The 22,891-nt window shown below is 35.8% G+C and overlaps 1 protein-coding gene across 2 annotated transcripts in view; it reads left to right on the forward strand.

Moving 5' to 3' along the window:
- Positions 1-5,310, forward strand: part of LOC131054592 (protein phosphatase 2C 57) — a 114,866-nt gene extending 109,556 nt beyond the window's left edge. For both annotated transcript variants that reach the window (XM_057989134.2, XM_057989135.2), the window contains 7 exons: positions 887-966; positions 1,071-1,124; positions 3,733-3,849; positions 4,021-4,075; positions 4,204-4,236; positions 4,401-4,447; positions 4,770-5,310. In XM_057989134.2, the coding sequence (XP_057845117.2) occupies positions 887-966; positions 1,071-1,124; positions 3,733-3,849; positions 4,021-4,075; positions 4,204-4,236; positions 4,401-4,447; positions 4,770-4,905 (522 nt within the window). In that variant the 3' untranslated portion in view covers positions 4,906-5,310. The remainder of the gene's footprint in view (positions 1-886; positions 967-1,070; positions 1,125-3,732; positions 3,850-4,020; positions 4,076-4,203; positions 4,237-4,400; positions 4,448-4,769) is intronic.
- Positions 5,311-22,891: the final 17,581 nt, after the last annotated feature.

The raw sequence follows: 22,891 nt of genomic DNA on the forward strand, positions 1-22,891 counted from the left end.
AATAAAATATAAATGAAAAAAAAAGCAAGTAAAACCATTGTTTAACATGTTTTAATTTTGCTTTTTCGGTAGTTTACGCTAGCCGAGTCCTGGCATCGGGACTCGCCGGGTCTGAGCCGAGACACCGAGCCACCCAAGACTCGCCGAGTCCGGTCCTGAGCCACCCAAGACTCGCTGAGGGTGACTCGGCCTGTGACTCGCCAAGTTTTGGCAAGTCACGAAACTCTGCATTACAGGAATTGTATCAACACAACATAACATTAGTGTACAATTAAGTTTATGAGCATAGTTTTGAGCTTCATATTGGTTTTCTAGAATGAGTTCAAAATCCAATCTAGTGTTTTATTCCTATACAAGTCAGTCTATAATTGTCTCTTCATATCTCCCCCACGTTGGCTGCATTTGTCCATGATGAGTAGTGTTGTTTAGCAGGTTAAGTTTCTTATCATTATGTTGTTAGCAATAGTGTGAGTATACATGAATTTATAAAGAGAAAAGAACTGAATGAGAAATCATTTACCTTGAGATGTACAACTTTCAAAAGCTAATGGTAAAGGCGATTGTTTTGTGTGCTAGTGGTAAAAGCATTTGTTTTGTGCTTATTGATTAATTAAAAAGCATATTCTACTTAATCAGTATTATTATATGTAAGGTGCAATTTATATGTACTATGAATGCATGCTATAATCTTTGATGTGGAAACTATGTACTAGTCATAGATCTAGGATTGTGTAACCTCAAGCGAACTGCTATCATACCAATGCATACCTTTTCATCTAAGCCCAAAATCATTCTCTAGTATAAATTTTCATTGGGTGTTGAAATATCTTTGTTGCTTCGGTGTCCACCTCACTTTATATTCAGTTCTTGTTTGTTTGTATTTCAGGTTATCAATGGTCGAATTTGTGGGGAGATCTCTGTCTCACGTGCATTTGGGGATATGCGATTCAAGACAAAGAAGAAAGAGTTTGTTTTACTTGTTCTTTTCTTTTATTAATGATTATGCTTAACATTTTTTTCATTTAGAAAATAAAGTTTGGATCCTTACAATAATATCTTGTGTGCATCAGAATGTTGGAGGAAGGTCTTCAAGTGGGGAAATGGTCTCAAAAATTTGTTTCCAAGTAATTCTTTTTCTGAATTGTACTTTGTTTGATTTGTAAACAAGTTTTTTGTTTCATAATTGTAGGAGGGTAAATTTTTTATATTGCTTTATATTGCCCATAGAGGTCAAAGCTAATGTAATGAATGCTAAATCAACATGGTTTCACTTTCTACATCATGATAGAAAAGTTTGCTTTTAAGTTTTTAAGAAAAAGGCTCTAGTTCAATATGATAAAAAAGATATTTTAAGTTTTGGGTGTAGTATTTTGATACTACAATGATATGGGTTCATCCCAAAGTTTTCATGAAAACTTGTAATCTCTAAAGAGTGAATGATGAAAGGAAAACTCAACATTGATTGAGTGTCTCCCTGTGTATGTTGTGCATTTAAGATGAGTTACTATTTCATTGGCCAACCAAATGATTGTAAAATTCTTTCAAAGCTTTTGCAAGATATATTTTAAGGATAATAAAGGAAATGTATGGGTATACTCATGGATTACTAAGTAGACTCATTTAATATTTTACAAATATCTTTTGTTTGTTTAATTGTATGTGTAGAATCTTGTTTGTCTATGCATTTTGGAAGGCGTAGTCTTTTGTAATATCTTCATTAAGGTATTACCATTGGTCACAGTTATTACATCTTTGGAATTAATTTAATGACCCTATCGCCCAATTAGATGTAGGCATCAATCTACTGCTGGCTTCACTTTACATTATTCCACAACACACTCAAAACAAACTAATTTTAAAACATCATTTTAATTTGTGTTGAGTAGTTTTACTCACTGCCATGTCTAAATATGAACAATAGCAATAGAGCCTATGAAAATTCATATTTCAGGCATTTTAGATGGCAGATTATCTACTTTAATAAGACTTGACCTTGGATATTCCAAATCAACATACAAGTATGAAGTGACAAGGCATTGGGTATGGCTTGTATTAAGGTAAATCTTAGTTTCTTGTGGTAATATCCCCCTTGGTTTAGCAGAGTCAGAAGTGAAGGAGGTCCTACCCATCTTTGTAAATTGGTCCAAAGTTGCCTTCCTTGAACATAAGTGTGAATTCTTTCTCTTTGTGCTTGACACCCCTGACACTTAGAAGAAGCTTACCTTTATGGATTAATTTTGAGAACCAACAGGTTGGGCTCTCTAACATTTCACGATTAGTGTTAGTGACTTAGATTCTCCACCCACCAAAAAAATGCTTTTTATAATAGGGAAATGTTTCATGGACATCACCATTTGGTAATGCCTTGTTTCTATGGGGGCTGTTGTCCCTGTAGAACACTGTATTTTACATTCTTTAAAGTTGCATATCCATTGTATGATTTTTTATCTTTCTAAAATGAAAATATTATAGATATATATTTTTTTCCATTTGAGTAGTCATCTCCAATTTTTTTTGAAAATGGCATATTGGTACACGTCCTCATCACCCATACTGGTATCTGTCACCTAGTAACTATGTTTGGCACCTAAGAAATCGTTGTTCCCTAAGATCTTGGGTCCATAATTTTATATTTTATTGATAAGAAATAAAGGACTTATGATTAATGCTGTCACAAAAATATTAGTTGCATGGAAGTATAAGGGTTTGATCTAATGAAGCAAGCTCTACAACCTCTATTTACAGTTTGATAAGCCACTACCAAAAAATAGCTTTGCAGCTCTTGATAAATGATCATGTCTGCTCTTGCTGATCTTTGGCTATGATTCATTGTCCATTTTTTCTAACTATTTTTCTTTTGTATCACATACTTCTCTACTGAAAGAGCCTCGTGTGACAAGCTCTTCCTTGTTAAACAGGTAATCTCTCATTTGTCATAAGGGAGGGAAGCGCCTGAGTAGGCTTACAGCTAGGTCCCCAGGTCTCATCCTGTCCTACAAATTCCCAATGCAAATAGTTGGAAATGAGATTCCTTTATTGACAAATCATTTTTGTTATCATTTAACCATAGATATCAACATTCTTCCTCTGGGAAAGATTCCACAAAAACTGAAAGGATCTTTAATGCCTCACATTTTTAAGGCTGTTTTGACCCTGTGTCTAACTATTGTTTTCCATGGGGTGTTTCCATTTACAAATAGAGCCATCCATTTTCGAGATAATACTGTTCCCTGTTCTCAGATATTAGTAATCAGCATCAAAAACCCTCTATTGATGAGTACGATAACTCAGAAGATGTTGTGTGTAAAAATCTTATATTGGCTTGTTTTCCCCTGAGGAACACTTTAGCATTGATTCCAATAGTGACAAGAGAAAACCTTACACATGCTTATTGGTTTCCTTACCAAGGAATGGTCTTTAACAAGTCAATTCTGTATTTTCTTCTTGAACTTGTCTTAGATCCATCTTTATCGGTTCATTGGAGAAACACCAGTGTAATCTAATTTGTTGCTAAATAACATTGTAACTTGATGCTTAATGCCAAGTATTGCAATACAAAGAGTTTCAATGGTGCCTTAAAATTTTCATCATCCTTTACTCTTGAGGTAAAGAGCTGTCTTGCAAGGGTATACTGTTTGTACCTGTATTAATTTTGAATACGGAAAAAATAAGTGTCTTGGATTTCTATGATTCAAATTCAATAAATAGATGCCTGAATGGATATTGTATCAGAATCAAGCTCAATGGTGACTGGGTTACTGCTTCTCCTGACATATACGATGCACAGTTGGGCCCTGATACTGAGTTTATATTACTTGCCTCCGATGGTCTTTGGGATTGCATGAACAGGTACTAGTAATATGTATGTTTTTCTGATATTTCTTCTCTTCTGAATATATCCTGGTACTTGAAATTTGATGGATATTTAAAATGCATAATCTTTTGTCTTCCACTTTCTACGTTTTGAGAGCAGTGTGAAAAGTGTTGTCTAGTTTAAATCTTACGACTTTATCTGTTCAGTGTGGACGCTGTTAGGTTTGTTAGAAATCAACTTAGACAACACGGTGATGTGCAGGTATGGTTCTATATCTTTTGTTTCAATTTTACTACTTCCTAGCTTTGAACAAGACATTTCATGTTTGATTTTAAAACTTTTTTTACGTAGTCAATTTCTTACAAGTTTGTGATGTTGGTTGTTTTCAGTCAGCTTGTGAAGCACTTGCTGATGCCGCTCTGGTAAAACATTTCTTAACATGTTTACGCAATTGGCTCTTTAAGGATATCAACTTTTCCTGATTGTTGATGTTATATTGATTATCTGGATGGTAACTTCACATTTGGAAGACTAGGGATTTGTCTAAGTTTATAATGTTGTGACAACAGTATGGTTTGTGTTGCAGAAACGAGATACACAAGACAATGTCAGTATTGTTATTGCAGACTTTAGGTAAATAAATGCAATGCCATTTGCAAATTGTCATATTTAAAGGTGTGGGTTGTCTGAAGAAAATGACTTATTGCTGGGTCTACAATTCTTAGAATGAGTTGTGGGCTCTTAATGACTTCTAGGAGAGGCAACTTTGACAGATTTGCTAGTGGCATGACTATATAGCTAGCTTCTTGTAAACATAGACTATAAGCCAGTCATATCTGGCATAGTTGTAGTGCTTTAAGTAGAGTAGCCAAGTAATTGTAATTGTTTCTTTGGTATTCTAGACCTTGCTTGACCACGTGTTATATTTAATCACTCATGATGCTCTTCTTTATAGGAGAATACAACAGCAAGATGGTCCTGAGGAAGAGCAGAATTTGGGGAGTGAAATCTTGCAAGCTGCTGCAACAGTTGCTATTGTATCCTTTGGAATTTGGTTATCCTCTGTCTTTGGCCAAGAGCTTGTGAGCTGAAGTTGTCTCATAAGCTCTTCTCCTGTAATTTATCACCAAAAAAGTATCTTTACTCCATTTTGTAATTGGAATTCTTCAATTGCATTGTACTAATATTTCTCATTTTTATGTGGAGAAGATTACTTACGTATGTACCGGATCATCGTATTTTGGGAAATCTCCATTTTTTTGGTATGTAACCTCTGTTCAAACTGTCAATTTAGTACTGTAAGGTGTGATTATTACCAAGTTTGTGCTGCCTTAATTGCATATTGAATATTGTGGAAGTACACAAAAGGCATAAAATCTCCTAACAATACTCTCGGTCTCTCCTAGTTCATCAAACATTAACTTGCTTGTTATAGTTTCATATTTATAATTTTGGAAAGGCATATATAGAATAGTACAGGAGTTTTTTAATGTCCATGAGGCGAATTGAAGGTAACACTTACGTATCTAACAAGCTGTTTCCTTAAATATTTCATTTTACCTAGACAATTGAAGGCAACACTTATATTTCTGAACCTAGAGTTTGACCTTTAGACATTTATATTGCAGAGCCTTTTGATGGATGAGTCAATATCAATATCGAATTTCTAAATGTAGCTTAATTGGCGTTTTGTGTTTTTCAATGAAAATGACTTAACAACATTTTAGTACATGGGATGTGTGTGTTCTTTTAGTCTTTCCAATTCAAATGATAGTACTTAGTAGCATTCACCCACATTGATCCAACATTACATTCAAACATGACATTATAATTGTTACAAGCTTGAAAGAAATAACATAAACAAATTATAGAAACATCACATAAGAGAGCAACACAAGCGATTTACCTTTGACAAACCCAATATGGGAAGAAAACTCTATTATCAAGCAATTTCAGATAAGTTTGTTCTCTTTGTAAGGGATCTCAAGAACACCATTCTAGCATCCTAACACTTAGCATGAAGTAAACTTAATGATTAAGTAATAGTTGTACTATCTTTATATATTGTGACAATAGACATCCTTCTTTAATTACTAAAATTATATAGAATTAGAATTTGGAATAAAACTGACAATTTGAAGTTTTGAGTTATTTCTAAGTTCTCCCAATCTCCATTCATACATGAAGATCCTATGGATGGGTAGCATATACCCCATTGGTTCTATTTATGCTAAGATGGGTACCGTTATGTCCCCTTTTGAGGAGTAGTTGGAAGTGATCACTTAGCCTATTTTATTCTTGTAGGTTAAAGTCAAGCAATGAGGGAAAAACAATATAAATCTGATCACCAACTTTAACAACTTAAAACTTATCAAGCATATAAGAAATATCACCACATAAGCAAATGCCCAATAAAACAAATTCCACATAACACGAGATTATACGTGGAAAACCCAAAAGGGAAAAACCACGGTGGGAGTTGGTACCCACAGGATTCACTATCTGCAGAATATAAATCTTGACCAATTAAGGTCTTACAATTAGCTCTGATACCAATTGATGAACTTATAAGGCATTGAGAGGGGTCGGGGGGGTGAGGGGGGGGGTGAATCAGTGCAAACAAAAACAATATAAATCTGATCACCAACTTTAACAACTTAAAACTTATCAAGCATATAAGAAATATCACCACATTAGCAAATGCCCAATAAAACAAATTCCACATAACATGAGATTATACGTGGAAAACCCAAAAGGGAAAAACCACGGTGGGAGTTGGTACCCACAAGATTCACTATCTATAGAAAAGAAATCTTGATCGGTTAAGGTTTTACAATTATAGATGACTACAAAAACATTGTTGCCATCAATAACAACACAAAACTTAGTCATCAAACATGAATCTCACTCTCTTCATCACATTTACTAACTAATCATATACCGGTTGCATATCAACAACAATCTTTACCGGTTTAGTCAAATGCCAACAATCTTCCCCTTTGGCATTGATGGCAACACTTAGGAAAATTTTGTCAACTAAGTGTGCAAAACAAAAATTGACTACATGATATATACTCCCCCTTAACAATTGCATGCTATAACAAAATATAATACTCATACTGTTACATGCAAAATTTTGACTCAACTCTTACTCCCCCTTTGACAACAATGCCAAACATTTGAAATAAAAATACACATGATAACAAAATTTGCATCAGAGCATGTATATAGATATAAGAGTCATAAAGTCTTTACACATGAATTCGGGAAAAAACATCACTAAAATGAGACTTCAAATTTTTAAAATCATTATGCCATGTCTCTAAAATGATTCCTGTGATCTACACGAGTCTTGATTTGTCTAGCTAGCTCCTCCATTGCATCAACAATGCTCATTTCCGATGTAGCAAGAATGGCTTCACATTCCTTGTATGCTCTCTGCAAAACTTCAACCTTCAGTATAAGCTGTGTTTGAAGTTCCTGTAGAGATCTGACTCTCTTCACCTGTTCCTGCTCATATACTTTCAGCTTGTGTTGAATTTCTACAACTGATCTTCCAAAATGAATAGCAGAGTCATTAAGGGGTTTAAATGATTCATTTACAACCTCAAGTTCATGTTCAACTTCTTCTCTTTTCTTCTTCAAATCAACACAAAATAAGGAAAATGTTGAAACAGCAGTGAGGATTTTACCTCCGGTTTCCAGTGCTTCCTTCAAATAATCCTTATTAACAGTAAGAGCCACTTTACCTTTATCAATTTCAGACATCAAGTGCTCTGTCCTCTTCTTCTTGTAATTATTCTCCACACTGATATAAGCTGCATCCTCTAATGACTTCATTTGCTCTCCGACATCAGAAACAAGTTGTTCAAGCTTGTCAATAGGTGTGACAAAATTTCCTGTATCAGTCTCCAATAGGAGACTTGACAAAATATCTACTGCACTCCTTATGGTCTCTGACTCCTTCTGTTGTTCTTTCATCATCTTCTTTTTTGCTCGGGATTGCATGACAGTTGCAATCTCTATCAACTCAGTAGAACTCAGTTTATCCATGTCAAGGGGTCCTTGAATGCTTAATGCATCATCATTTTCTTCATCAACACCTTTCTTTTTAGAATCAAGTGACAAAGGTGTCACTATAGGTTCAGTCTTTTTGGCCTTATTCTCCTCTGTTCCCTCTTTATTTTCATTTTTCTCTTCTTCCTTTTCCTTTTCAGTTTCTTCATTCTTCTCTTCTTCTTGCTTTTCTTCATTACTGTCCATTACCGGTGGCGGTTGAGTATCTACAGTCTAATTATCTACCGGTGGCTCCTCATCCTTCTTTTCTTCATCATCTTTCTTTCCTTCTTGTTCCTTATTCTGCTCATCAACATTATCACCATTATCATCATCAGGGATAAACATCGATTTTGTTTGTGTGTTCACCGGTTGGTCATCTAACACAATGTCATCGGGCTTAAAATCAATAGGTTTAATACCTTATAGAAAATCTCCACCCTTAAGATTTAGAGGTTCAACATCCTTATCATATTCCTCTTCGGTAGGAATTAGACCTAAAGACTTCGTTAACAAAATTTCAGTCTCTTGTTGGACTGATTGAGAGTCACCGATTAACATCCTTGTCAATCTTTTCTTAGATCTGAAGGAAGATTTTGCATTCAACAAAATATCATCTAATTCTTCCTTTGTGGCTTTTGGTTGAAGAATTTTTAGTGTATACTCAACAAATTCTTTGTCCCGCTTCATTGCAGCCTACCACCTTGCATCAATTTTGTTGTATAATGAATTTGATATTTGCCCTTGCAGCTCAATAAGGGTTTTACTATATTTATTCATCATATACACAGCTGCATCTTCTATTAACCTTTGTTCATTCTCACCAAGATTATCATACAATTTATTCAATCCCTTAAGAACATCATATTCCATAATACTTTTGAACAGTTTATCAAGAGCAATAGGTTTATTTACTGGTTTCTCTACAGATTTGACAGTGGAGGTTCCAACAACTTTAGATTTCTTGTGACTAGTCCTTAAGTCTTTCTTCTCTTTCTCAGATTCAATGTCTTCATCATCTGCGTCTGATGGTGTTGGTTTCTGAGCTTGTTGCTTCTTTCTTTTACCAGTTTTAACCGATTCAGATGGAGGATCACCAACCTTTCCTCTTTTCTAGAACTGAATCTTTGAAGATTTTACTGTTGGTTTCTCTTTTTTCTGCAACTTTCCCTTTTCCAGCTCTAGTTTGCATACCGATGGAGGTACCGGTTGGAGTACTAGATGTTCCAACCTGTTGAGCAGCCTGCTTTGCTCTAGCTTTAGCAATGACTTCCTTTGTGAATCCAGCTTGCTCAGCAAAGGCTTCAACTTCCTTTCTAATTTTCTTAGCTATCATCGGTTGGTTAAGTTTTGAGTGCACTTGAAGGGATTTCTCCTTGTAAGTGCCAAAATGTTCTGCTATTGAATCAACCGGTTGTCCAAGTAGATGATTAGCATATGCAATCAATAGTTCCTTATCAACTTCATACCCCATGGGCATAACCCAAGTAGTCCAAGGTTCTACAACTTCCATCATACAAGTATCTGTGTCCACCATAAAACAAATTGTTTTCTCATACCAGTTAACTACCTCTATCGGTATCCTTTCTCTTGCATGCATTTTATTCTGAAAATCCTTGAAGTATCCCCATGCAATCTTATCAAAATCATTACCTAGCATCCTAATGCTACTCTTCATTTGCATTAAAGCAGGAGTACTTCCAATCCATTGAATATCACCAATACTAGGGTTTTTTTTTGAAAATAAAAGAATCGACCAAGAATGAGTTGACCAAATTTGAACCTCAATGTTTTGTCCTTAATGGCCTCCAAGTTCAGCATCAATTGACTTCTCAATGTTTCAGATAGATCATAATCAACATCTTCTATGATCATCCAGTAAGCAATATGAATAGTAGCTACTGGTACACTATTCATTCTGCTTGAGAAGTATACTCTATAACCAATCACCATTGAAGCATATTTCACTGCCGGATCACTGATATTGTTCACTGTCATAGCTCTGCCATCCCATTTGGATCATGTTACCTTTTCTACATCATTCTTTGGAATGGATTTCAGTAAAGGTACCTCACCAGTGGCACAAAGTCTGGTGATTGCATGAATGGCTTCCTTAGAAATTTTATGTGGTCGATCGAGCCACATAAACTGATCATGTATCATGCTAAGCACATATCTAACATGTTCATCCACAAAATCATCAATGAAATTGAGTGCATGATGAAACCCTTTGTCAGTAACCTTCTTGTATTGATCCTTCAAGATACCATTCTCATCACACAGTGTACTATATTGATAAAAAATAGCAACCATACCCAAATCTTCCACTTTGCAATGGTAAAATGATCTAACATCTTCAACATGCATACATCGTAGGGTACTCCGAATAGGGCTTCGACGGGATCAGTTTCTTTGGATTTGAATGGATGTCTTTTGAATTTGGGTCGTGGCCTATCGATAACATCAACTAGATGTGGTGTATCCATTTTCAACAAATCAAACTTCAAAAATAGATAGAAAGATCTCTAAAAAATACCTTTTCCTGCTTCTGCACTAGGGTTCCAAACACCGACGAAGTTCTCTAAACCGATTGCCGATCACAAATCACACTAGATCACTTCGAATATCTGTCAAACATGTTAGATCCTGAAAACATAAATTTTGTTGTTCTCTATTCGCTCTCCAAGTGCTCATACAAATACATTGTGACAAATAAAATTCAAAAAGTTCCTTCTATTTGTCCATTATCTACCACATTAAATGCCTTTACCAGTAAAACCCTAAAATGTCTTAAAACATAATACCGGTTCACATAACACATCAAACCTACCAGTTTGATCACAAAATCACTTCTTAACATCATATTACATCAAAGTATGCAGATTTAACATACCTCATGTTCCTTCAGGGGGTTTTGAAATAGATCTAACATTAAGTTCCCCCTAAGCTGTATAAACAACTTAGTTTGCCGATGAAGGGTTCTCCACACTAGGTGAAGAAATAGGATCCTCAGATGATTTTACTTCAGTTACCTCGTCATCCTTCTTTTTCCAGATTCTATTCATTTCTGCTATGGTCTCCTCCACATCAACTTTCATCTTCCCTTACCACTCACCTGATTGATTCATTGATTTGTTCACTTTAGCTTTGCAGAACTTTCCATATGTCCCAGTTTATGTCAATGATAACAAGCCATACCATAAGCTTTCCAAGGTCTAGCATTGCCTCTGCCAGTCCTTCTTCTGCAGTTCATAGCCACATGACCAAAGTTATTACAGATTGTGCATACCACATTCATTCTCTTTTCCATCTCATAGGAACTAGACTGGTTAGCATAGGGTCTTTGCCAATTAGGACTTCTCCGGTCATTGAATTCCTTCTCCAATCACCAACAGATCTCTGATTCATGTGAGGAGTAGGATTGTTTGCTCTATACTTGCATTCAATAGAAATATGCCCATACATCTTGCACGTGTAACAATAACCTTCAAATCTTCTAGGCATATATCTCTGATTAGTATTAGGTCTATAACCAGTATTACCATCAAATTTGCTTCTATAGACATTAGCAGTATGTCTTGGCTTATGACAATTGGAACAAACAGGTTTATAAGATTTCTTACTAGTGGTTTTCTGAGTCTTAGGAGCAAGTTTACCTTCATACATGTTGACCTTAGTACCAGAAGGTTCTCCTTTCTCAAATGTATTGTATCCTAACCCAGATGTATCGCCATTCATCCTTTGAGATTGGATATGTTCATCCAGCATGGTAGAACTCCTGTTAAATTTTGCAAGCTTCTCATTAGCTTCTGCAAGTTCTTTAGTAAGATCTTCATTCTGCTTCATAAGAGTCTCTCTAAGAGATATTGCCATATCAAGATCTACTTTGATTTCTTCTTTTTCTTCTTTCTCCTCATGCCAGTGTGCATATAGAGTGCCATTTTCCTGATTTATCTTAAAGATCTCATGATCTTTCTCTTTGATCTTGTCTTCAGCCGCCCTTCTTGCTTCAAGTTCATGACTCATCCTGATTGTAAGGGCTTCAAGCTCTCTCCTCAAGTTAGTTTTCTCACCATTTAGTTTCTCCACTTCGTCAACCAATGCATCTATGTTTGCTTCATCAGAAGAGCTATTGTCAGTGACTTCCAACAGTTGTTCAGTAAGCTCTTTTGTTTTAGAAAGTGAAGTTTTATACTTGCCTCTCAAAGTTTCTAGGGCATCCTTAGTTTCAGCAAGTTTAAGAGACATCTCTTTATAACTCATGTCCCTCATGTCTGCCTTAGGAATCCTTCTCAAGCGGTTAGGCCTCAAAGAAGGTTGGCTCTAATACCAATTGATAAACTTATAAGGCACTGAGAGGGGGCGGGGTGAATGAGTGCAAGCAAAAACAATATAAATATGATCACCAACTTTAACAACTTAAAACTTATCAAGCATATAAGAAATATCACCACATAAGCAAATGCCCAATAAAACAAATTCCACATAATAGAAGAGATTATACGTTGAAAACTAAAAAGGGAAAAACCACGGTGGGAATTGGTACCCACAAGATTCACTATTAGCAAAATATAACTCTTGACCGGTTAAGGTCTTACAACTATGCTCTATTAGGAGCAAACCCAATTAAGAGTCACCCGGTTAACGGATTTGAATGATAAGCCCTGTTAGGAGCAATGACCTGTTAGGATCAACCTCACAAGAGGATTTGAGACTCTGATACAGTGCTACCCTGTTAGGGGATTTACAGATTAAGGTCTATTAGAACCTACCTGATTAGGGGATTTTGCTACTGCAAATTGTTAGGAAAACAACAATGATAAGATATTCAAGTAACACCTTTTGTGTCTGATAAGATCCACTTCCGATCCTTAAAACATCAACAACACTTCATTACATAACTTCCCTTATCACCGCACGATCACATTCACAATATTTGCTCATGAATTCTCTCTTCACACACATACTGACTTTATACCTCATCACACTTTTTATAAACATTTACATTTAGTCGGCTACAACCTTGGAACAATTTCCTAGGTTCAATGAATCTAGAAAAACTTACATCGCACACTTTACATATGTCAGCCACCGACATATAACCAATTAAAACTTGTGTCGTGTTCTTGATTTAAGTGACTATATCACTACCGGTTAAGTGTTCTACCAGTTTGTCTATTATGTAAATCAAATCTCACTCATCTAGTTGAATCTGCCAATGCGGTTGAGAAAATAGCTCCAAATACTTGTCACCAATATCGCTGTAAAACCGCATCATCCAACTCTTCATGAATCCCCTGCACCGGTTGTCGGAGTGCACCTCTGTCTCAGTTTATCGGTTGAGATTCTAATTACCGGTTCTCTGTAAACATGTCTTTTGTACCGGTTATACCTTACCGGTTGGATACTAATACTTAGATGACTACAAAAAGATTGTTGCCATCAATGACACCACAAAACTTAGTCATCAAACATGAATCTCAATCTCTTCATCACATTTACTAGCTAATCATATACTGGTTGCATATCAACAACAATCTTTACCGGTTCAGTCAAATGCCAATAGTGGTACCATGGGCTAGTGACCTTGAGACATGATAGCATCACTTACTATATAGATTTCACTCAAAGATTAATTGATAGATTTGACAGGAAGGATTGTGAACTGCATTTCAAGGAATTGGTACAACTGAAGCAAGCTAGATCAATTGATTAATATATTTCAGAATTCTAGAAGTTGTTAGTCATGGTCACTTATGTGTTAGAGCATAGATTGATTGTTTTATTCATAGAGGGATTAACATAACCATTTTGTGATTGGATCCAAGCATTTGATCCTAACACTTTACAGGATGCCATCAAGAGGGCTAGAAACATGAAGAGTTCAACCCCTAAAAATAGATTTTAGCCTAAGCCCTTCAGACATAAAAAATGATATGAAACCTTTTCAAAAGGATAGGCCAAAAAAGAACATGGATGTGGAAGTTTGAAATGAGCTATGTAGAAAAAAGTTATGTTTCAATTACAAAGAAATTTGGGAACTAGCTCATAGGTGTGGGTAAGGTGCACTACATGGAGGTAGTCTCTGATGGTGAGGAGGAAAATACGGTAGAAGGAGCTAATGGCAATCAATAGAGTGATTTAGATGGTGAGCATGTAGGGGAGGATAAGCATTCAATTAAGGAGGTGAAGGGTGGGACTATAGCCACACTATCAAGCACCCCTAGATAGAACTCTTTTAGAGAATGTAGGTTTCTTCAAAGGCAACAAGTTATAGTTTTGATTATCAATGGGGATACTCATAGTTTTATTGATTCAATGTTGGTGGCTAAGAGGGGTATACAAGTAGAGGATTTTGAGGGTTTTAACATTATGGTGGTAGATGGTTTCAACATGCCTTGTACCCAAGGGTTCCCGCATTTGAATATTTCTCTAGGCAATTATACTGTCTCTAATGATTTCTATGTTGTTGCCTTGGGGGATCCTAATGATTTTTTGGGAATTCACTGACTTCACCCTTTAGGTAAATATTCACAAAAATTTCAAACTACGAAGTTGAAGTCCAAAGTGGATGGTAAGAAGGTAGTATTATGTGGAATGCCTAATGGTGCACTCAGGATCATGTCAATAAAGAGAATGGGAAGAATATTTAGATATGGTGATGTTGTACGGGTAGGTCAGTGTTTGATTTCACCTAAGGCCCCTACACTAGACAATAGAGATCAACATCATGTGGATATACCATCATTGTTGGATAAGCACAAGTTGGTTTTAAGTGAGATTCCTTTGAGGAGATCTTTATATAGGGGTTTCAAGCACGTGATCACGATAGAGGAGCTCTCTAAGTCCATTATCACCACTCCTTAGAGGAATACAAAGAGATTCAAGGAGATAGAAAAAACAATTAAGGAAATTAAGGAGTTACTAGACATGAGCAACATTTGAGCTAGCTCAAGTCCCTTTGCTTATTCAATTGTTCTGGTGAAGAAGGATGAGACTATGTGGATGTGCATTGATTACCATGCACTATTTATAAAAAGACGATAATAAACATGTATCTAAATGAATGAGTTGTTGGATGAACTTCATTAAGTAGTGTATTTCTCAAAGATTGATCTTTGATCCAAATGCTATCAGATTAGACGAAGGGAATATAATATACACAAAATGACATCAGGTGTCATTATGGCACTACGATTTTCGAACAATGCTATTCAATTTGGCCAATGCTCGCAACAACTTTCAATCTTGCATGAGCCACATTTTGAATATACAATTGTGGAAATTTCTTTTGGTGTTTTTCAATGACATTCTTATATACAACAAAACCTAGGAGGAACATTTGAGGCATTTGGATGCAGTAATGGGCATCATGGAGGCACAACCCTTGTAAGCTAAGCCTTCCAAGTTTGAGTCTGAGATGATATAGATCCCCTACTTGCAGCATGCAATTAGTGCAAATGGTGTTCAGGCTCATCAGGAAAACATACATGCTATTATAGATTGGCCACCACCAAAGTCACTGATAGAATTGAGGGGATTCTTCGATTTGTGTAGTTACCTCAAGAAGTTTGTCTTGGCACACCTTTATAGATCTGACCAAGAAGAGAGCTTTTAGATGGACATACGAGACTTAACACACATTTGACAAATTCAAATAAGTGATGAGTACTTGTTGTTGGCAAAGTTTTTCTCATTGATGTCAAGATTGCAATATCAAAGGTTGCAAATTCAATTTATTTTTCATCATTAATTTTCTCGTGATTGCATATTTTACTTTTATATAGATTTTTAAAATATAGGTATAATAGTTTGACAAAAGAATTGATTATATTATAAAAAAGTGAAGAATTAGATTAATAACCTTGATAAAAACGTGAGAGAAGATGATTACCATGTTAACCATATTTAATTATTTGAATAAATAATAATACTCTTCAAAATTAAAATGAAAGATCTTAAATGGATTTTGTCAATGAATATTTTTGACCTCTTTTAATTTTATTAATAATCTTTGTTAAAAAACTAAATTAAATTAAAAGGATGTGATTAATAGCCTTTTTTTAAAATGTGAGATTGAATTGTTATCATCTAAATGAAGTGTTATCATTATTTTTTCTACAGCTCTCTCATCTGATAATAGATCACAAAATAGGATTTAAAATTTTGATGTAAAAAATCTCACACAATTGAATCTAGAAATAAAAAATACTTATGGTATTTAATTATTTGTACCAATAACACTACTTTGAGATTAAATTGAAAAGATCCCGAATCGTCTAAATGATCATTTTTGTCATTTTCTTTAATCTTAAAACAGTTTTTAAAAATTGAAAAAATAAAAAATTCATCATAGATATACTTAATTTCTGACGTAAATTGTAACATAAAAGAGCTATCAGCTAACGAAGATTATGTTTTCAGTCAACTTTGCTTCCTTCTCGTATGAAACGAATTTGCACGAGGTTGATCAAAGTGTGGCCATTTCAATAAATTATGAACGAAGACACTATAAAACATAGCATGTGTATCATGGGACGTTCAGTAGGTTTATTTATGTCAAACAATTTTAAAGACCTCCTTGGCCCCTTGAAACTTACAAATGAAATAAATAAAAATAATTTTCTAGGAAAATTCTAATTATAGATATAGTTGGATATAGTTGTTGGAGAAACGAGAGGAAAAATAATGAGGTTTTCATTGGTTTCAGCTAGGTTCAACTATGAGGAAATATGAGATTGGAAAATGGAGAATTTTTTTTGGTTTGTTGTTTGTGTTTATTGTTCATTATAATTGTGAAGTGTGGGGGAGTAGTCGATCCAATTTCAAGTGGATATTGTAGACGTATAAAAATGACCACATTCCTAAATGAATATTTTATGTTCATTTTTCTATTTGATTAAATCCAATTTAATTAAATTATCCACATTCTTCTATTTTATTAAATAAATTACTCAATTTATTTAAATAAAATTCACTATATCCATTTAATGAATAAATCATTTTATTCAATTAAATCCCCCCTATCCACTTTTAATTAAATCCAAATTTAATTAAATAGTTATCCCAAATTGAATAAATCAAATTTATTTAATTACAACCAAATTGAATGAAAATCATTTAATTCAATTAAATCCTATTATCCCTCCATCCACTTGCAAAATCCCAAACCCCTTTCTAATCCCTTCTAGAATCTTCTAATTACCTCTAATTAACCTAACCCTCCTCTAAACTTTGTCACATCCCTAAGCAAAGGGAAGTCACTTCTCAAATGGCTCAAAGTCTTTGATAACCATTAAAGGTTTTCAACCTTCAACCACCAAAATCCTCAAAGTCTTTGAAAACCTTTGAAGGCTTTCAACCTTCAACCACTTAATCCCCAAAGTCTCCAATAACCATTAATGGTTAACTCAAACCCTCCCACATGGTTCAAACATTTGTTTTGACTCAACCTCTATCCAACCCAAGGGTCTCATCAGGCCATTAATGCTTTGACCATGATTATCTCTTAATCATTTGCACAAAGGTTTATCCTTGGATTAACTTCTAATCCAGTGGGTAATCCTAACTTAGACTTGACCCTTAGCCTTTAGATAACCATGAGGTCTTCTCAGGCCTTTAATGCCTCCAACCCCTTCTTTCAACCCAATCTTATGTTGACATTTGTCACCATGTCATTGGTGCAAATTGTGCACATGGATCCCCAACTTTCAAACCTGGCCCTTGATTAAACCTTTCAATCTTGACCATCCATTGCCCTGTTTGTGCTATAAATAGAGCTCTCATTCCTCCATTCTTAACAATCATCTTTCAAATTTGAAGCATTATACTTATGCTCAAATACTTTCAAGCTTTTTCATCATCTTTATGCTCTTCATTTAGCCTCTTTTAGACTAATATGCATACTTAGATTACTTTCTTTATCATTTTAGTTCAATCATAGACTAAATATAGTATGCTAGGATAGTATCCATACTAATCTTGTCATCTTATCATTTAGTTTATTGCATTTTAGCATCATACATAGCTTACAACACATCTCATACTAAATTTAGCAAAAGCATCTCTCGTTCTCATATTTGCCATCCCTAAACCATTTTGCTCAGTAATCTGAGAGCAAAAACGTTGGTTTGAGGGACATTGTGAGATAGAGAACTATGGGACCCTCCTTGGGAAGCTGAGTAACACTACGTTACTCCATAGCTTGCATCAAGAAGTCCTGTGTGTGTGTGTGGACTAGTTTCTAACAATATTTTCACATATTGAGTTTTATCAGCCCACTTTGCCCGCATACATTTCTGGCGCCCACCGTGGGGCTCGACCCCCAATAACACATCGTTTTTTTGAAATCAATTATTTTGCAGGTCCGCGGGAAATGAGAATTAGTGCATATACCTAACAGATTAGCGCATCCGCCTAACAGTTTAGCGCTTCTAGCCTACTGTTTAGCGCGTGGGCTCTCTGTCATAGCGCGTGAACACTTTTCCTTAGCGCATGATCCTATTTAACAAATTTTCCTGTAGGTGTCGACATGGGCAAAACACATAATAGCGCATATACCTAACATATTAGCGCATCCACTCAACCTTTTAGCGCTTGTAATACATATTCCAGCGCGTTGAAACAAAAAATTAGCGCATCAGATTCAAAATTTTCCTGCACAACGGATCGCGGGGAAAGCAAAACACAGATTAGCGCATACGACACACAGAGTAGCGCATCCGGGTAACATAATAGCGCAGAGAAAAGAAACTATAGCGCATTTGTAGCATATTGTAGCGCGTACAATTTGTTCTGTAGCGCATCACAGACAAAACAAAAAAAATAAAAAATTCATTGTAACCGAATTAAAATTCTAGACTTGTAGAAGTCCCCCGAATCAACTGACAATCTTATCATTTTGTTTATTTGCAAGGTTTTAACGGTTTCTTGCAGGTAAAGCGAGGAAATTTGCTTTTACAGCAAGATGATTTTCTTTTGTTGACCTCCAAAAACATCGAATTTGCTTTGTTGACTATTTCTTTTTCATAGATTAGACAATCATTGCTTTGAACGAATAAAAAGAACATCATGTTTTTGTGGAGCAATATCTCTGCATAGATTTTAGAAAATCACTGATTTGAAAGGCTAAAATAAAACCTCATTGTTTGCTTTGTCTCGAAAGTGGAAGGTATATGCTCTCCCCTTAACTGGGTGATCAAAAAGCCAAACCACTCTTACGCTTTCAGTACTTCATGCATTAAAAATCCTTTAGCAGGCTTGCCTTCCTGAGGAGTTGCAATCAACTCTTAAAGCCGTTTATGGCCGGTGTGAAGGGAACGACCTAAGTGGGGAACGACTTTGACGCCAAGAATTCCAACCCACTATAATCAAATGTGGAAAGTGACAAAAGTCCTTTTCAACGGTTGCGCGCAGTGATTAGCCTTCCCCCAGTATCCTTGAGATACGTAAAGCCTTTGTTCTAAAGGTTGGGAAGCCTCTTGAGGGAGTTTATCACTGACGGCTGAACGGGAAGCCTGATTACGAACCATAGAATTAGAAGCTTTGAACCGAGTCAGTATCCAAACATTTGAACATCATAGTGCAAGGGTGGGGAAGAATCCGTCCCCAAGATTACTCACCATATATCTCCCAAGATAACTACTCAACTGTGAAGCAATTCACTTTGGGTTAACTTCTGGCAAAAGGCAAAAAAATGGGCGCCCTCTAGGGGATGACACGGTTGTTTGAGCTGATGGAGTATCGAGACTAGTGGGCTATGATGTTACTTATGACCCTTGAATAAAGAGTCTTTTTGAAGTGTCTTACTTTGTATCAAAACCTGTTAAAACATTGGGGATTTGAACACATCCTCGCAAGAATATACACTTTCTGTTAGATTAGGCGAAATGATTGTACTTTGTGTGCCATGCTTGCGTTTTTTATTTCAGAAAATCATCCATCACACTTAAAAAATCCTCACAAAAACACCAAAAAGGAAAAATCAAGGCGGTCTAGCGTGTAAGAGCAACATCTTAGCGCATGTAACAGTTCTATTAGCGCATCCAAAATTCAAAATAGCGCGTACAACTAAAATAGTAGCGTTTCGATCCTAAGGCAAAACAGTGAACAATCCTTTAGCGCGTCCAAAACACATTCTAGCGCGTCTCAAGACAATATTAGCACGTAGATACCCAAAGTTAGCGCAAAGAACAAAACAGATAGCGCGTAGGAGGCACAGTGTAGCGCGTCGTTTTTCCAAACAAACTTAACAACAAATTTCAACAGCTTGTCTTAGCGCGTGAAACAAACAGCTTAGCGCGTAGAAACCATACTTTAGCGCATTGGCAGAAACAGTTAGCGCGTATCAAGCCCAGTATAGCGCGTGGATTTTTCACCTATTAGAGCAAAATTTTTCCAGAATCAAAATTTTAGCGCGTAACTAGGGGCAGATTAGCGCGTGTGAAAAACATTTTAGCCCACCAAGAAAATTTAGTAGCGCATAAAACCTCTAAGTTAGCACGTGAGCCCAGGCAGAAGAACAGAGAGTTAAAAAACCAAATTTTTTTGAAAATTTCAAAAATATTTTAAAAACAGTTTTTTATCAAAAATCATCTTTTATCAAACTAGAGTGACAAAAACAAACTGTTAAAAACTTTTCTCGAGTTCAATTTGTGTTAAACAAAGTTGTCAGAATCTGAAAACGAATCGCACAATAGAGGACGTCTCTCCTATCATAATCCGGAACATTTTCATCATTAGTATCAATCAAATCCTTTAAACATCTTACGGATTTTATCTCACAACCACTTGTCTAAAAATTTGCAAATTGTCAAATCCAGTTTCCAGATCGGGAAACTTCTTATCCATCTCATTTGACACGCTTTATCGTGAAGGGATATCTAAACCTTCATTCTGATAAAGTAAAATTTGAAAATTTCAAAACAAGAATCAACTAAATCCAAACAAATCAAAGGAAATCATTGATCACTCATGCATGACTAATCCCCTTATTCTGAGAAGAAAGAACCTCTATCGTAACATCACGTTGAAGAAACAACAACCTAGCTTTTCCAAATTCATCAAGAGAAATAAATTTTTATACATCAATCGTCAACTCTTCAAATCCCATCGGGTATTTCTTCATCACGTCAAACGTTGTATCCAAAACAAATCCAGTGAATTTGACAAAGAACCCCTGAAAACAAGAGCATACTGTCAAAAGTCTGCTTTTAATCAAAAGATAAACCACGGAGGAAAAATCAATCCAGCATTCTTGCCCGACGAGTGCATCACATATAACACATCTCGACCAGAAGCACCCATGCCCGAAAGACACATCGAAGAGGCTTTTGTTCCTTTCATCACTGAAAGCTTCTACTAAAATGCCTGTCACTCACTCTCAACGAGATAAACAAAGCGAGGCACTCGCAGAATCAAGTATGAATCGCAGATTATCAAATCCTTTTGAAGTTCCACCCATAAAAGAACCTGAAATTACTGACGCACTTCTTCGGGAATGTCAAGAAAATCCTTCCTTCCAAAAACTTGTCAAAAAGCTCATGGAAAATGACAAGGAAAAATATCTGTTGATGCTCACAAGCAAGGGTGTTAAACTTCCTGAAGATTTCGACCCAAATCTTTTTCAAACCGGATTTCGGCAATATACATCTCAAGAACAAAACCGAGAAGAAGAAACTCACATACCTGAACAACATAACATTGAACAACACATTCCAGAGCAACGTATACCAGAAATGCGAATACCTGAACTTGAAACTCCAGAACAACACATACCATTTACTACACCTTTTCAGTTAAGAACAACTACAAGGGAAGAACTCTTCCCTCGACAAGATAATGCGCCCTTGGTTGCTCTTACTCAACAAATGCAAATGCTGCAAAGACAAGTACAAGATATGCAACAAGGGACAACAGTGCGGTATTCTATAAACGAAATCTGTCCTTATCCATTCGACAAAAGATTAAACATGGTACCTTTTCGTCCAAACTCAGACGTTCCCAAATTTGATAAATATGATGGGAAAAGTGATCCTCGGGACCATGTTCGAGAATTTTGCACCATGAGTCTTGAATTTGCTCATGATGACACTTATCTGATGAGGTTGTTCCCAAGAAGCCTGGGAGGACAAACAATGGAATGGTTATCCAAGATTACACCACCTGTTAGATCATTTGACGAATTGGTTAACAAATTCATCACCCACTATTCTTACAACATCCAACATGCCATAACCATGCTAGATGTTTGCAACACCAAACAAAAGAACAACGAAACATTCATATTATTCCTTCAACGTTGGTGACGCATGGTATCAAGATATCCTCGCGATATTCCTGAAAAGGAGAAAATGGAAATCTTCATTGATAACTTGAATGGCGAGATGAGTTACAGACTCAAACTTCAATGCATACCATCCTTTGCCAAATTGATTGAAAATGGCATTCAAGTAGAGGAAGCATGTGTCAAAAAGGGAACCCTCAAATTCTACAAGGAAGGCACACACTCATCAAACTACAATAACCAAAACAACACCAATCTAGACAAAACTCGATTTTGGACTCGAAACAAAAACGAAGGCAACAATGAATCATATGATCCCAAATCTAAACAGCCAGTGCTTGCCTTATCAGGAAATACTCAAAATACTCAAAATCCTAAAAATGCTACTCCCAGTGCTAACACATATGCACCAAACAATACTCAAGGACAACTCAATACCAACAACGCCAACGATAATCAAAAAAAAAACCTGAATCCAGGACCTAACAACAATGCACGCAACAACACCAACAATTTCCAAAAACGTATCTTCACACCATTGGGCCAATCATTAGAGTCCGCATTCAGAGAACTGTTGGCAAACAAGGTTCTTTCTTTACCACCACTCAACAATTATGAACCCCCAGTCAAACCACCTTGGTGGAATGATTCTCACTATTGTGATTTCCATCGCAACAAGGGTCATAAAACAAACGAATGCATGAGATTGAAACATATAGTACAAGACATGATTGATC

Source organism: Cryptomeria japonica, chromosome 7, assembly GCF_030272615.1.
Source record: "Cryptomeria japonica chromosome 7, Sugi_1.0, whole genome shotgun sequence".
NCBI lineage: Eukaryota > Viridiplantae > Streptophyta > Pinopsida > Cupressales > Cupressaceae > Cryptomeria > Cryptomeria japonica.